Raw genomic sequence first — 16,054 nt, forward strand, 5'->3', positions numbered from 1 at the left:
GTCTTCTCTCTTGCGCTTTTCATCTTCTGCACTTCTTTCTTACCTGCATCCTTTCTTCTTTTTCTTCTCTGCTGCTCTTCTTTATTTCTGCCTTGTCTGTATGTGCTCTTCCCCTGTTCTGCTCTTCTAGTGCTCTTGTCAGCATCCAATCTCTGCGCCGCAGCTCTATGTCGGACTTTATTTTGGGGTGGAGGAAGGTACGTAGGGCCTAGATTTGTACAAGAAAAGCTATTGTGCTGTGCCCAGAAGGTGATGAAGAAGAGCCCTGGGGAACCAGGAGCACAAAGGCAGCGTGTTTCTCCGAAGGCCACAGCGTGAGCACGTGTTCCCTTTGGCGGACTCCTTTGTACCTCTCCAGGAAGTGCTTTGGAATGGAGAATTTTCTGGACTTGTTTCCAGTTGTTGCTTGGATGAGCTGAGGCTTTTCTCCTTGTATCTTGGCAGGAAAGCAGAGCGGAGGGAACGTCTGTGGTGAGATGCTCAGGTGAAGTTGCCTTCCCTGCACCAACAGCCTGTTTGTGTCCACGTGATGCACGGTGAAGGGAAGCCTGCTGTTCTGTCAGTAAGCCTGCCTAGTGGAATGATGTTTGTGGCCTTTTTGGCAAGTGTGTGAGGAGAGGTCCTTGGACAGGCTTTTTTTTTTTTTTTTTTTTTTCAGGGGAAATGCTATTTCAGTTGTTAGTTACAATGGTTGATTGGTGCTTGTTTGAAAAATATTTCTCATCTCGAGAAGCAGTGTTCTCGCACCAGAGAAGTGAGAAATCTCCTGTACATCCTGTCTTCTCCGTGAGACCTTTGCACAATGTCTCTAGCTGCCTGTAGAAATGGTGGGGGGATAAATGGGGAAGAGCTGAGGTGCAGTTTCTGTGCGTGCTCTGTACACGGAGCAGGCGTCGCCTAGTGAGAGCTAGGGGCCCTTTGCAGCGTGGTGGATTTGTTTTCCTTGCTTGTTGGAGCGTGATGCTTTTGTAGGTGCTGTGTGCATTGTAAGTAACTGTGAACTGTGCTGAGACAACAGGTGTGCTGGAGAGAGCCCCGCTGCAGCCTTTTTGTTTGGGCAGTTTTATTCCCTCTGGGGATTAAAGGGGTCTTGAAAAACTCACAAGTGCAACGTGCTACTGCTCCAGCCTGTCAAGTGGAGATGATGCCTTTCCTCCCATTGGGGCAGGGAGGAAAGTAGGTGAGAAATTCATCTGCCAGTGTGAAGTGGCAGGTTCGGAAGATGGTAACAGGCACGGTAGGCCAGGTAGCAAGATCTCAGAATCCTAGTATCGCCAAGGTTGGAAGAGACCTACGAGATCAGCAGTCCAACCATCCACCTATCATCAATAGTTCTCACTCATCCATGTCCCTCGACACAGCGTCTAACCGTTCCTCGAACACCTCCAGGGTCAGTGACTCCACCAACTCCCTGGGCAGCCCTTTGCAGCGCCCAGCCACTCTTTTGGAAAAGCAGTATTTCCTACCATCCAGCCTGAATCTCCCCCGGCTCAAATGGAGGCCGTTCCCTCCAGTCCTATTGCTAGTTAACAATGTGAGTTAACAGTGAGAGAGTGTTAACAGTGAAAGTGAATGTGTGTGGAGCATCCCTGACTTGGCTGACAGGAGTGGAACAGTGTTCACGTAGACGGCGGGGGGCTTGTTCCTGTGAAACGGTCCCTTGTGCTCCAGGAATCTCTCTGACTTTCTATCATGGCCTCTTCCTCCTGGTTTTCAGTGTGTACAGAGGCACTGGTAATGAAGAGAGAACAGACCTCTTCCTGGGCCACAGAATGGAATGTGCTTGAGAAGCAAAGGCAGGCAGGTGTGTGCAAAGCAAAGGCGTGTGTGTGCTTGCAGAGCAAAGGGAAGCATGTGCACGCATCGAAAGCAAAGGCGGGCAGGTGCTTGTGAGGCAAAGGCAGGTAGGGGTACGTTTGTGAGGCAAAGGCAGGTATGGGTGTGCTTGCTTGCTTAGCAAAGGCATGCAGGTGCATGCTTGCATAGCAAAGGCAGGCAGGTGCATATGAAGGAACGGCAGGTAGATGGATGCATGCTTGCTTCGAAAAGGCAGGCAGGTGCATGGCTGTGAAGCAAAGGCAGGGAGACGTGTGCTTGCTTAGCAAAGGCAGGCAGATGGGTTCTTGCAAAGCAGTGGCAGGCAGGCAGGTGATTGCTTGTGAAGCGAAGGCCGGGAGGTGGTTGCTTGGTTAGCAGTGGCAGGCAGGTGTGTGCTTGCAAAGCAATCTCTAGCCAACTGAGGGGATGATGTTCTCAGGTTTTGTTGCTCTTTAATGACTTTTCTTTTTTTTTTTTTCCTTTTCTTCTTTACTGCCTTCAGTGTCCCCGTCTCTTCCAGAAGCTGCTCTTTTGGCAACCGCCGCGTGGGCTCGTTAGATGCCCTGAGTGTTTGGAAGAGAGCAGTTTTGTTGAGGGCTGTTGGTGGAATTTCTGTTGCCAGGAGCGCGCGGACAGAGAAAGAAGCGTTGTGCAGGCGGGGCAAAAGGAGTGCTGGGGGTCCTGGGAGCAGCAGCGAGGGAAGGTGTTTGAGCTAGTGCCGTTCCACTGGAACGTCCCTTTGGTTTTCTACTTCTGAGAGCACTGGAACTGCTTGAAAAAGATGTGACTTTAAGCGAGGGTGCAGAGCAGATTTAAGCTTTACAGGCGGCTGTGCCAGAGCGTGAAGCATCATCAGCAGGCATGGGTAGCACCAGCTTGAAACATCAGGGGAAGCAGTTAGCTTCCTCAAAGCCCCCAAGTGGAGTGCCAAGGTGATGAGATGAAGCAGCACTGAGGGTGGTTTTCCAGGATCTGTGTCTTCTAGGGCTCGGGACCAGGGCTGTCACTGGGGTTGCTTTCACTGGACAACCGCCACCCCTCCTCAGGACCCATGGTGAGCGTGTGGGTGACAAACGTGTCACTGAGTGAGAGCATCAGGGTGGGAATGCATGGAACATAGCGGCCAGGGGAGAGACAGGCAGCACGGGGAGGGGGCGTGGGGGGGGAAGGTCAGCCCCAAGGAGAAAGTCTCCCCGCATGGAAAGAAGAGCTTGTTGAATGCCTTGGGTGAGATGTTGCAGAAGAGGAAATGAGTGAGGTTAGTTAAAATGTGCCACCTGGGTTCTGTTTGAGCCCCCTCCAACCCCACAAGTGCCGTCCAAAGCTCTCCTGGTGCTCTTTGCAGTTCCCCACTAAGGTCCCATTGCCTCTCGGCGTTGTCTGGACTCTCCTTGTGCAAAGTCAGTGCCCCCCAGTGCTGCCTGGAGCCACCCCAGTGCTGTGTGCGGCCCTCGCTAGCCTCCCAGTGCCCCGCAGTGGACCTCCCCGTGCCACCAGTACTGCCCAGTGCCCCCAGTTCAACACCCCCATTGCTCAGTACGTGACCATCTCCTTCCCCAGGAACAAAACAAGGCAGCAGAGATGATGACAGCAGCGATTGTGCTAGAGATGTTCAGTGTGGAGGAGCTGCAGCTCTTGGCTCCCTGCAGCCACCCCAACATCCCCAGAGGTGGGCACGGAGGCCTGGGGGGGCTTTGGCGCTGCATGAACGACTGCAGGCAGAGGTGTAGCAAAGCGAACGCAAACCATTTAATAGTTAAACGTACAAAAGAGTAAATAAATGACAATATTCCCAACCATTTCCCACCCTAACAATAGTTGCTGATCCCCTAAAGGGGTCAGCAACTATTTTCCCCCTAAATTTCCCACCCTCTAATCAGTTTCCCACCCCCCGATCAAGTTCTCACCCCCCCGCTCCCTCCCACCAACAGTTTCCTCCCCGTCCAAAAAACTTCCCAGCCCCCCCAATTCCCACCCCAGTAATTCTTTCCTCCCAGTTCCAACGATTTTGGAGTATAACATTGTATCAGAGTACAATTTCTCACTCAGAATTGCCACCCCACAAAAGTCCCTCCCCCTCCCCACATCCCCAGTGCCAGCAGTTACGGAGTACAAGAATTTTTGATGCCAGCCATCTCCCACCGCAGCCAGTTCTCACCCCAGTCATTTCCCACCCCAACAATATCACAGTACAGCCATTTCATTTCCCACTCCAAAAAGATCCCACCGCCCCAAAATGCCCACCCACAGCCATTCCCCACCCCAAGAATTCCCACCCGCAATGCCCACCCACAGCCATTCCCCACCCCAAGAATTCCCAACCCGCAATTCCCACCCGCAGCCATTCCCTCCCCCCAGCCATTCCCACCCGCGATTCCCACCCGCAATCATCCCTCCCCCCACCCCCATTCCCACTCGCGATTCCCACCCCCAACCCTTCCCCACCCCAGCCATTCCCACTCCCCAACCATTTCCCACCCCCCAAGCAACATTTCCCAGCCCAAAGCTTTGACAGTCCAAGCAGAAGAAGAAGTAGAAGAGCTGAGGTGCAGTTTCTGTGCATGCTCTGTACACGGAGCGGGCGTCACCTAGTGAGAGCTAGGAGCCCTTTGCAGCATGGTGGATTTGTTTTCCTTGCTTGTTGGAGCGTGATGCTTTTGTAGGTGCTGTGTGCATTGTAAGTAACTGTGAACTGTGCTGAGATAACAGGTGTCCTAGAGGGAGCCCCAAAGTCCTTAGTTGAGTGAGGGCCTTTTTTCTCCCTCTCTCAGTTTTTTTTTCTTCTTCTTTTCTTTCTGTTAGTGTGACATAGCTGGCCCATCAGATAATTCACTGGGAGTTGTGCCTTCTTGCGAAGCTGTGGCAGGTGGGTGCATGCACTTCACTGCTAGTATGACCAAGCTGAAGATGCCTGAGCTGTGTGAGAGCTTTGAGAATTGGATGGAGAGTTCTTGACCAAGGAAGAGCCCTGTGGTCCTAGCCCCCTGGGGAGAGGCTGGGATTGCTGAAGGGAGCGAGGATTCTTTGAGTGATCTGAATGGTCTAGGAAGGGAGGTGACAGGTTTAGGGTTCCTTTGCAGTGCTCTGCCCAGGCTGTGACACTGCCGGGGTTTGATTTTGAGTCACTCTGAATACAAAAGGAGACAAATGGTATTTTGTGCAGCCTGAAACCCTGCAACTCTGCTGTAGGGGCTCCAGCCCAGAGTACTTGCCCTGTCTCCATGACTGCTGACCACGCTCTTCCCTTCTCCACAGTGACCACGGCCAGCCCCTGAAGCCCCAGTCATGAAGACCCTGTACGTCATGCCCAATGGCCATCTGTCTGTGCTTCCCATGTCTGTGATGGGTGATGGAAAGAGGTTGGGAAAATTGTCATTTTTCTTTTTCAATGCTTTCTACGTTAAATGATGAAATGTTTAGTGTTCACTTTGCTACACCTCTGCCTGCAGTCATTCATGCAGCACCAATGCCCCTATACAGTGCATTCCTTAAACCCAGAGTAGAAAATGTGTTATTTGTGGGCAAATTGTATGATGTACATTTTTTATTGCTAAATCTGTCTATGATGTACTTAAAAAATGATTATTTTTTTTATAGAATTGGCTTCAGTTTTTAATTTATTTTTCCAGTCGATCCTTTCTTTTGTGTCCTGACTTGATCTGTCTGGTAGCTGCTGTGATAGTCTTACCATTGCCCTTTGGACTAAGGGTCTGTGTCTGCTGTGGAATTGCCTAGCAGGGATAATGGTAACCTAGTTGCAACTGGAAAACTCCACCAAAGGTGTTTTTCAGTGACACTGTTTGTTTGTTACTGGTGATGTTCTTGTTACAGAGGTAGACAGGGGCAGAGCAAATGAAGTGCTGAGTAGGCAAGTGAATGAATGTGAACTTCTCAGACAAAATTCCTTCGATCAGGCTTTGGGCAGGGGGAGGATGTGTTGAAAAATCCTGTTGCCAACAGAGTGAAGCGCTCTTGCCCTTGATGACATCTTTTTTCCCATAAGTCTCCATATTGAGTTAGACAAGTAGTCATAGTCCAGCTGCCTACATATAGCAGTAAGCAGCCGTAGGGGAAGAGGATCTGATTTTGGCATTCTTTCTTTTACTCTCTTCTGAATTCCAGCAGTTATCTGAGTGCTATAATCTAGTGGTGGCCTTTTCACAGTGAATTCAAAAAGTATTTACTGAGAGTTGTAGTTGGAATATCTGGGTCTGTTGAATGGCCATCAATTTCTTTCCTGTTTTATATGGATTGCAAGATCAAGTTACCAGTAGTATACAAATATAATGCAAGTTACCAGTAACCTTTTTTTGTCTTGCTTGTGCATGGGGAAAAGTAGTGTTCTGTGGATCTGAACCTAGTATAGAAAGATCTGGTGCTGAAGATTGTGGAGCTATTCTGCAATAAAGACATCAGTGATGGAAGAGCAAAATACTGGGTTGAGAAAGCTGCCAGGCTGCTCCCTGGGAATGCTGCTGCTCTCTTGGAGGTTGAAGGTAAATTCCAGCTTCTCATGTCATCTAGTCATCTCAATATTTCCTTGGCTAGATTATTTTAGAATCAGGAATCTTAAATCAATTACATATTAATTTCTTTGCTGCCTGCTGTTTTTTTCTAGCTTGCATGAAAATTACAGCTCTGGACTTTCACATGCATTTTAAGGTTTATCTGTTCAAAAATGTGAGGAAATTGTTAGTAATAATATCTAAGAAGTTGAGCTTAGATAGGCAATACCTGATGTGTCTCTTGTGACTAAACTCCTTTTTAGTTTTTTGAGTTTAAAAATGAAGTGTGTGGGAAGTGCTGTCATTCTCAACTACTGTGTAAATGCTTTCAGTTATACAGTGTCACTTTGGCACTTAGTTTTATGTAGCACAGCAGCAATGACATTGAGGTTCTTAGGGGCTTCTGTTGGTTTTCTTTTGTTTTACTTGGACTAGTGTATGGTCAATAAGTATACAGATGCTATGTAGTATATAGAAAAGTTAGGCTGGTAAGGTTATCACGTTGAGAAAGATAATCAGAGATAAATGAAAAAATGCTCACTGATGTTGTGGGCTCACAAGAAACTCCATGAGGAGCGATCTCCAGAGAGAGATCCTTCCTCAGTGGCAGTCAGCCCTTAAATGGGGTCTAGAAGAGGTGCAGCCAGGCTCCATCCCTTGTGGTCACACAACTGAATTGCCTTCACCTGCAGTCCCAGGGCTGACTCAGTGCTCACCTGCGGTGATCAATCAGAGGTTCAAACTGTGATTCAACAGTTCTCATACGGACTAGCTATTCTGTAACAAGGTGTGCTGTCTCTGAATCAAACTGTCTGACAGTCTTAACTTAGCATCTACAAGAGGCACCCTCTGAAGTTTTTTCCCCTGTTATCTTGTTTCTAAGATGTTGGAGTAATTTCATCAAGTCTGTAGTCTGTGTAGTGGAGGTGAGCAAACAGTGGTGATGTGGTTGTTGAAAAGACTGATGCAGAAAAAAAAATTAATTATGTTGCCTTCATGTTTCATAGGAGAAGTTACAAGAATATAAAGTTGAAGATGGCTGAAATTAGCTCTTTTATGTGACTCAAGCTGAATTCCATGCAAGACCTGATGACGTCTCTCTTAACATCAAACTTGGTTGCACTGTACCACTCATGCAGTAAATTACGAGATGCTGTGCTCCATGTTCAGGAGGCAGAGAAGAAAATACCTCTGGAGACGAGCTTGGAATGGTGTTTCTGTGTCGTAAAGACACTTGAGGTATTTAATCATCTTTTGATTCTGTCATAATCTTCCATATCCTCAAAACTGGTCACAGTCTCTTAGTTTCGTTCCACTGACAGCTATTGCTCAAATAATGTAACTCCTCCAAATGAAAGTCAACTGAAGCCAATTGTTTAATGGGGATTTTCTTCCTAAAGTTAAACCTTGTATATTTTCTAACTTCAAGTCTAAGCTAGATATAGCAGCTTCATCAAGGAGAGAACTGTTTGAAGAGTTCCTGGAACTTCACTGCTGAAAGATACATTAATGCCTCACCTGTGAAAGTGAGTTAGGTAGCAGTGTGTCCTGGAGAAGTAATATCCTTGCCTTCACAGAAAGATGGTTATTCCTCTTCCTCTGATGAACTTTATTCTTTAGGAATACCTTGAATCAGCCCAGGACTTGGAATCTAATACAAAGAATTGGAGAGCTATCAAAAGCAGTCATCTACTGGCTCATTCTAGCTTTATTAAAATGAAATTTGCTTTGGGAGATGTCTGTCAGTGCAGAGAGGTGCTTGAAAGGTATTGTTTTATCATTTTTGTATTTAAAAGTCCAGAACGGAATACTTTTTTCTTAGTCAGAGAACATCTAGCAGGTATCAATTTCCCTGCGTAACCAGTTTGTGGACAGGAGAGGAGTTTCTCTGTACTAAGGTTCTTAGTAGGCTTGAAGCCCAAGCTATGTATTTGTCCAAGCTACAAGCCTTGGAGAAGACTTGGTGATATCCTGGGTCGGTTGCCTTCTGTCTCTTCAGTAAGAGAACGTTGTTCTATACTTCAGCATCTAATTCAGATTTCACAGATATTTGTGGACCAGTTTTGTCCTGGTCAGCTTAACACAACCCGCATATGATATGATATGATGAAGAATTGTAGATATAAATGGGAAGCAGAAGGCCACCCCCAGTAAGAGCATTCTTCTTCAGGGAAAACTGGTCAGGCCAGCTAAGCCAACTGACTTCAAGGTATATCACCTGCGGCACGGCCGGAATAGTGCAAAACAATGTTTGTAGCCCATTTCTTGGTGAAGTTCTGTGTTCCATTCTTCCTGTTATGTTTTCTTTCATACTGACTTCTACTGACTTCAGTTGATTTCACTTCCATAAGTGAAGGTCAGTGCTTTGGGAACTTGAGGCTGTTGTCCTGCTTTCTTGTGCAACTCAGGTTTAAACAACTGAGGTGGTAGTAGCAGTTGAATCACCGAGTTGCTCGGTCCACAGTTAAATAACACTGACCCAAAGCATGCGATGGCTTTTACCAGGACTTTGTTGAAAATGAGTCTTTTCTGCCTTCTAGCTTTGATCGTCTCCTTCACTCTGTGAAACAGTATGTGAGAGAAGCTGAGGAGCTGTCTCACACCGTCCTGGAAATGAAAGGACAGCTATACATGCATGCTGGGATGTTTCTGCTCAAACTGGCCCAGAACAGTGAGGTGCAGTGGAGCGATGCGTGTCAACTGGGAGCACTGTGTTATTTGAAAAGTTTCAACGTAAGTCACTTTTCACTTTCTGCCTGTAGTTAATGCAGTTCTTGACCACTCTTGCTGTACATGTGCGGAACACCCATATTCCAAAGATTAATTAGTGTTTGTAAGGCTCTCCCCTCACTAAGTCTTACTCTTCCACATGCCTTTAAAGGACGTGGACAGGAGCTAACTGAGTATCTCCCACATTCTTGTTCACAGACAGTCAGTAGAGCTTAGTCAGTCTTAATTCTTTGCCTTATGAAATACTACTAATTTTCCATTTTGTGCAACTGCTGGTGTTCAGAACTTTACTTTCTCTTGTGTGTGCTTACAGCTATTGGCAGTAGCCAAAATTACTCACTGTGTCTTCTTCATTGATATGTTGCAGAGTGCCTTCAGAATGAGTGTATATTTCTAAAGTTCTCTTGTGCTAGAAATAAGAATATGTTTCCTAATGTTCAAGACTAAACTAAGTGATCTGCTTTTTGTTGTAAAGAAGCTGTGACAAATCCTCTCCTTTCTTCTCCAGGTTCTTAAACCAAAGTCAAAACTAATAAAAGGGGATCCCGCTGGAGAAGACAAGCTGGAAATGTTGGCTTGTGATCGCAAAAGCCAGTCTGGTAATAAGAATTAATCCTTAAGAAAGTTCCATAGATCTCTTTTAATTTTATGAATAGTTACTTGAAGAGTTAAGCGGCTCGATTCCCAACCTTAAGTAGCAAGAGCAGCCCACTGTTGGGGTTGTCCTTCAGTGTTTTTATGTGAAATCCCATTTTTGTTTTCTAGGTCATATGTTGCTGAGCTTAAGCCGTGGCAAGGACAATTTCTTGAAAAAGACTGGAATCTTTTGCCAACACAAGGGGTTTACTGACGTTATTTGAAAGCCTCTTTGGGAGGGGGGCTTCTCTTTCCTTGGCATAGATGAGACAAGCAATGTCAGTACACGAGCACCAATGTAAGAAGAACTTAATAAATATGATAATGGTAAGAGGTGTTTCTTAAATTCAACTGAAGCACGACTGTTTCAGAGGAGCTTTTTTAGCTCCTTCCTTTTGCAACGAAAGAGGTGGGGCTGTGACAGCTGTTCAGTGTATCAATGCAAGGGGGTGATGTGCACGAAGCTTCCATTGATGCTTGTTGCTGAGAGGTGGTACTGTCACGCCTGCTTCTGAAGAATTTCTCATGCACTTCCTGCTTCCACAGTGCTGTCTTCTTGTCTGCTTTGATTCATTTTCACTTCAGCTGTCTGCTTAGCCTTTTGTGTCTGAACACTAGGAAGTGTTAATAGGAAGGCACATCTTGTAATGCAAGAATGCAGTTTCCAAGCATAAAAATGAAGTAACTCTAGGATGAATTGCTGAGACTTGATGATGAAGTCTGGCTTTGAAATTGAGTGAGAGAAGATTAGAATACTGGTAGTTTTCTACCTAGCTGTTAGTTTTCAGAAATGTTTAGATTATTAAATCTAAAATGATCTAGCAGGATACAAAACAATAACTACAGCAACAACTATGGCCTTTTTTCTTGATAGACATAGCTAAAGAGAGATACGTGTAGGTATAAAGGAAAAAAGTTCATAGTTTTACAGTCTCTCCTAAGAGGTTTGTTTCTTTATATTATTTTGTAATGTGTATTTAAAAACAAACTAACAAAAATGAAAACAAAAAAAAAAAAAAAACCCCAAAACAACAGCACTCAAAGGCTTGTGCTTATTATACATGGGATAAAGATTTCCCCTATTAGAGGAAAAGCCATGTAAGCATATTTGCAGGAGTAAAAAACAAAACTGAATTCAAAACAGAAATTAAGCATTCAGGTTGTTTTCTTTGCTGAAAATGGTAGATCTCTTGAGCTTTACAGACTTAGAAAAACGGGAAGGATGTCTGTATAATACATCAGCTTAACCTGATACCTCAAAATGGAGAAGTTCATGTTTAAATTTTTTATGTGCTTCCTTGGAGATGTTCTCTCCATTTTTCGCCTTGACAGAAAGAGCAAATGTACCAATATGTTTGCCTTGTGCACTTCTGTGAAGTTGGTATTTCTCCTTTAAAAGTTACTTGTGTAATCAAAACAGATGGAGAAATCACTTGAAGAGTGTTACATCTGCTTTTCAAAATGCTTAGTTCCAGCTTGTTAGACAAAGGCAGACAGGTGGGAAGAGGTTGCTAGGAAGCTCCTAGGATGGGAGAAATCTTCAGAGCTCCTTACTTCTCTTGGAATGAAACCCAGCTTTGATCAGACGCTAGCCTTCCTCCCTAGGACGTAGATACTAACTTGCTACTGCTTTGTTTTTGCACAGGTGCTGTTCAAATGCACAATGTAGTGTGCTGGTAGTCTCCAGCACCCTGTGTGGCTTGGTTTGCAGTGGTGCTACCCCCAATGTGACAATTTTAAAAACAATTTTTTCACTTGCTGCAAGAAACATCAAGACTTGAGACAGATACTCCTGAATCCATTTGCCTGTTGGACCTTGAAGTCAGTGCACTTTCGTACATCTTAAATGCATTTAAGTGCTATTTTATCTTTTCTTATTTATTTTCTTCTCCTTTATTTTCCTTTATTTCTTTTGGTATCTAATTTTTTGGTTGTTGTTGTTTATTTATTTTCACAAAAACAGGTATTTCTACTCGGGATGGTATTCACTAGCAACTTAGAATTGCAAGAGAAATTTAATATTCGTAATGAAACACATCAGCCTCCTTTCTTACTGTTGCTGCTGTGCAAACAGTGCTATACTGAGAAGCAAACATCCTGGTGGGATGCTGTTCATATTCTTATGCAGAAAAAAAACAATGTAAGAATTCTTCAGTTCAGAAATATTTGAAACAAGCCTTTAGACAGCTTCTGAATTGATTCCCATAGTTTGTGTAAAACTAGTTTGCTTTGTTGGGCTGTTTCGGACGTGAATGTTTTGTTGCAGTAGGGGTTTGAGACCTACTGCATATGAGCTTTCTGTAAATGGGCTTAATGTTTCATGTACAGCATTTCTAAACTAGAGCTAGTTTAGAACCTACTAGCTATTTGTTTTCGTCAAACAAGTCACGTGAATAGAAGAAAAAGAGAAAATACTAACTGAGGACTGTTTCCTTTGATACTCAGACCAGAATCAGAGACAAAACTGAAGTTGCTTGCACAGCATGGATTAAGTACTCTGCAAACACTGGAGAAGCATGGCCTTCGGCCTGCCTTAGTTATACACTGGGCAAGAAGCCTGCAAAATATAGCAAGCTAAGATTATTTTTAAAGGTGTACAATCCGTTTTTTCTCTCCTTGTGTAAACTGAACACACAAAGTAAACAAAATCAGATGAGAAGGTACTATTGAGAACTGCTGTTAACTTTGTCGGGTAAGTTACTTTATCTAGTCAACCTATCAGGTACACTCTCCCTCACTACCTCTTCACATTACAGTGAACTGTAGTGTTGTTTTCTGTCTTTATGTTACTTCAGATAACTCTAGAGAGAGACCTCCTGAAATTTATCACAAGTGTCAGAGAACAATTCTTGAATTTTTCAAGAAAACAACTACACCAGGAAAGAATAAGTGTTAGTAAGACTTGATTTGAATTTGTTGAGGTAGTTTCTTTTCAACAGGGCACCAGCCTGAAAATTTTCTGTGATCAGAAGGAATACATTGGAAGAAGTGTCTACTACTGGAAGAAAATCCTGATTAGTTTGGAAACAATAAAAAGAACAAAAATATTCCTGAACCAACTGATCCTCTCTTCAAATGTTTCCATAATGTGGACATTCAGGTGCAGATTGACCAATCTAAGATTGGAGTAAGGTTATATGTCTTTATACAAGCTTATGGTTGTGATTTAACCTGGAAGATGGCTAAACATGATGTCATCCTGCACGGAACACCCCTTTGGCCAGTTTAAGTCAGCTGTCCTAATTCTGTTCCCTCCCAGCTGCTTGGATTATTTGCTGAGAATGGCTTGGTTCTGTACAACATGCTTAGCAGGAACTATAAGCATTGGTGTGTTCTCAACATTGCTTTTCTCCTAGAACCAAAACATCGCATCATACCAGACACGCTGAAGGAAACAGTTCCATCCCAGCTGCAAATAAGACACTTACATTTACATTGGAGCTTTTTTGTTTTATTTGTTATGTACTCGTTGTTGGTGGGTTTTTTTTGTTTTTTTTTTTTTTGCATTGTGCTAACGATGAGATTTGGTAGTATCAGAATGTATCTGATGAAGGGGGAAAAATATTTTCTGAGAACTTTTCTTAGATGTGAACCTGTATCTGCTTGGATGACACTGAACTCCCTTAGCACCAACTTTGTTGAAAAAGTATTTTCTTGTCTTAGAGGAAGATGAATAATACCTGATTACTTCCTGGATGTTGGCATGCACTAGCTGTTCCAAGTATTCACGCATATGTTAGGTATGACTTGTCTTTGGCTTTGGTTGTAGGTCTTTCAGGTTGCAGCCTATGAAGAAGAGGCACAAATAGCATTTGCAGTGCTGGATGCGGTTGAAGGCAAAACTGATGATGCCTTCCTAGCATTTGAAGCTATCAAGAATGTGATTTCATACTGGAATCTTGCCAAGGTTGGTCCCTAACCTGCATTACCCCAAATGCTCTTTCGTTACTTGCATTCCAACTGATTCTTATTAATCCAAATGCTGTTGCTTAGCTTTGCCAAAGAAAGGCAGAGGAGATTGTGAATGGTGATGTTTTGCCAGAAGAACAAGGAGAACACAAAACCTATCTTCTTAAAAGAAAGCACTACCTAACGAAGATCATTGATGAGTTCTCCTCAGATCTGTCAGTAGCTGACAAAGTAAGTAATTCTTGCCCAACATCTTGTTTGGAGAGATGCAGTGGTGTCGCTTACAGTTTCAAATTGAAACCATTTGCAGCCTTTGCTTTAAGGCAAGTGAAAACTTACTTGTTCCCCCAGACAAATAACTTGCCTTACTCCAGTGGGTTGATATATTCTGGGAAACTTCTCTAACAACACGAGAACATGCAATGTTTTGACTCCTGCAAATGGCAGTTTTTATGTAAACAAACAGCTTTTTCCCACTATCTTCTCAGTGTGGTTGATAGTTTCCAAGTAGAATTCAGGCTTGTGTGAATTGTCCTCTTACATTAATTTTAACAGAGGTTGGGCTTTGCTGGGAAGGAAAAACAAAACAAAACAATACAAAACCAAGGAACAAAACTTAACAACATTTCTGTCTTTTTGTAATGAAAGCCTTGTGAGCTGTTCTACCAGAGTTCAGAATGTAGCCTCTTGCTCTGAGGAAGGATTGCAATCATGACTTGCATTTCAATTAATTTTCCAGCTGCCAGTGTCTATTGAAACTGTAACAGAAATGCTGAACGCAGTGATCCAGGAGCTTGGAGAATTTGAAGAGAAGGAAGAGGGGAATCTTTCCTCCAGAAAGATCTCTCAAGCTGCAGGTTCAGGAGTAAAACATTCCATTCCATTTCCTAAGAAGTTATTGTTCTCACCAACTGACAGCTACAAGGTACATGAGACATATGATTTCAGGGAAGCGTTACGTTTGAATAACAACTCCAAGTTCAGTACATCCTTTTTTTTTTCCAGTTTTCTCCTAAAACTCTCCCTCAGTGGGCAGAAGATGCCCAGTCTTTACTTCAGATGCTCTGTCAGCAAGTGGAGGCTTTAAAGGTAAATAACTTTGTCACTATATTCAATGCAGAACAGTTGATCTTTTTGTTACGGTAGGTACTTGGTGATCCAAGCATTGGACAGACATTCTTTCTGGACTAGTGCATGACTCATGAAAACATCTGCTCTGAACATCTGCTGAAATTGAGTGCGAGAGTAAAACTTGTTGCCTATAAACTCTGACTGGGGACTCAGAGATGCGGAGGGAGCCTTTCTAAGGACTGTGTGAACAAGAAAGAGTCCTGCTTTCATCAGCTTGGCTATCGTCCTCTTGGTTCTGGGCTTTTTCTAGCTTTGGAGAACAGTCTCAGAGTTCTGTACAGGACGGGCAGATCTTGAATTATTCCAGCAGTTAACTCTTGATTTTTTTCTCAGACCTTAAACATGCTTTTAAACAGCAAGAGAGTAGGGATTATTCCTTAGGTTTTCTTCAAATACCGATGGAATACCTTTACATTCTCTTAATTGAAACACTGTCTTTAACAGAATGAAATTCAGGAAATGAAATGTAATAACTCCAGTGTGAGTGTATCATCTCATTGGTGGTCTGCTAAAAGCTATGGAACAGATGCTATGTCAGATAGTTCTCAGCACAGAATCTTCGTGAAGCTCCCTTAACAGGTAAGTTGTTGCTCTTCCAAAGAAAACAACTGCAAAGAATTATGTTTCATGCCAGAGCCCAAATCCAGCTATGTGGGAAACACGTGGCTCCCCATTCACTGAATGTACTGCAAGTTTCAAAGCCAAACATAATACTGCACGAGGGAAATTTGGATCTGGCTTTGCTAAAAAGGAAGGTCAGTGGGACTGTAACATCTGTTCGGTGAGAAACGAACCCACTGCCTCCTAGCATGTTGCCTTTCAGAATCCAAGAAAAACTAATACAAAAGCATCTCTTCAACGATTTTCCTTTAAACTTGAAGAAGCGGATGCTCCAAGCGTCAGAATTACTTGAGAACTGCTTTTTCTTTAGCTGTTCTGTATGCCAAAACGAAGGAAGTGATGAAAACTGTTGTTCCTGTAAGAATCCTAACTCGCAAAGTCAACCTAGTGTGCTACTATCTGTTGTTCAGGATTATTATATACATAATAAATATATAATATTTATAATATTTATATAACTGTCTGTTAAATTTCAAAGACTGAGAGCAGTATTCCGGTGATCTCAGGAGCATGGAACTAAAAGATGACTTCTTGAACAGAAGTTGTTTCAGTAACAGCTACCATGGTAATAGGTTGAGATTAGTTAGTAAAAAGCACAGATCTCCCATGACTGACTTGAAACAAGTCCTCTTCAGTTGCTATTCAACGTCTTCTGTAATTTCAAACACTCAAAGTTATTCAGTAGTACGCGTTGCTGCAAACAG

At 43.6% G+C, this 16,054-nt stretch overlaps 1 protein-coding gene across 1 annotated transcript in view; it reads left to right on the forward strand.

Moving 5' to 3' along the window:
* The first annotated feature begins 1,222 nt into the window (after nucleotides 1-1,222).
* Nucleotides 1,223-16,054, forward strand: part of LOC149915001 (RANBP2-like and GRIP domain-containing protein 8) — a 30,232-nt gene continuing 15,400 nt past the window's right edge. The window contains exons 1-8 of the mRNA XM_090124343.1: nucleotides 1,223-1,390; nucleotides 2,804-2,917; nucleotides 12,709-12,816; nucleotides 13,459-13,596; nucleotides 13,683-13,829; nucleotides 14,338-14,523; nucleotides 14,604-14,687; nucleotides 15,174-15,308. Of these exons, the coding sequence (XP_089980469.1) occupies nucleotides 1,223-1,390; nucleotides 2,804-2,917; nucleotides 12,709-12,816; nucleotides 13,459-13,596; nucleotides 13,683-13,829; nucleotides 14,338-14,523; nucleotides 14,604-14,687; nucleotides 15,174-15,305 (1,077 nt within the window). The 3' untranslated portion in view covers nucleotides 15,306-15,308. The remainder of the gene's footprint in view (nucleotides 1,391-2,803; nucleotides 2,918-12,708; nucleotides 12,817-13,458; nucleotides 13,597-13,682; nucleotides 13,830-14,337; nucleotides 14,524-14,603; nucleotides 14,688-15,173; nucleotides 15,309-16,054) is intronic.

This window comes from Phasianus colchicus, chromosome 25 (assembly GCF_987193195.1).
Source record: "Phasianus colchicus chromosome 25, bPhaCol1.hap1.1, whole genome shotgun sequence".
NCBI classification, from domain to species: domain Eukaryota; kingdom Metazoa; phylum Chordata; class Aves; order Galliformes; family Phasianidae; genus Phasianus; species Phasianus colchicus.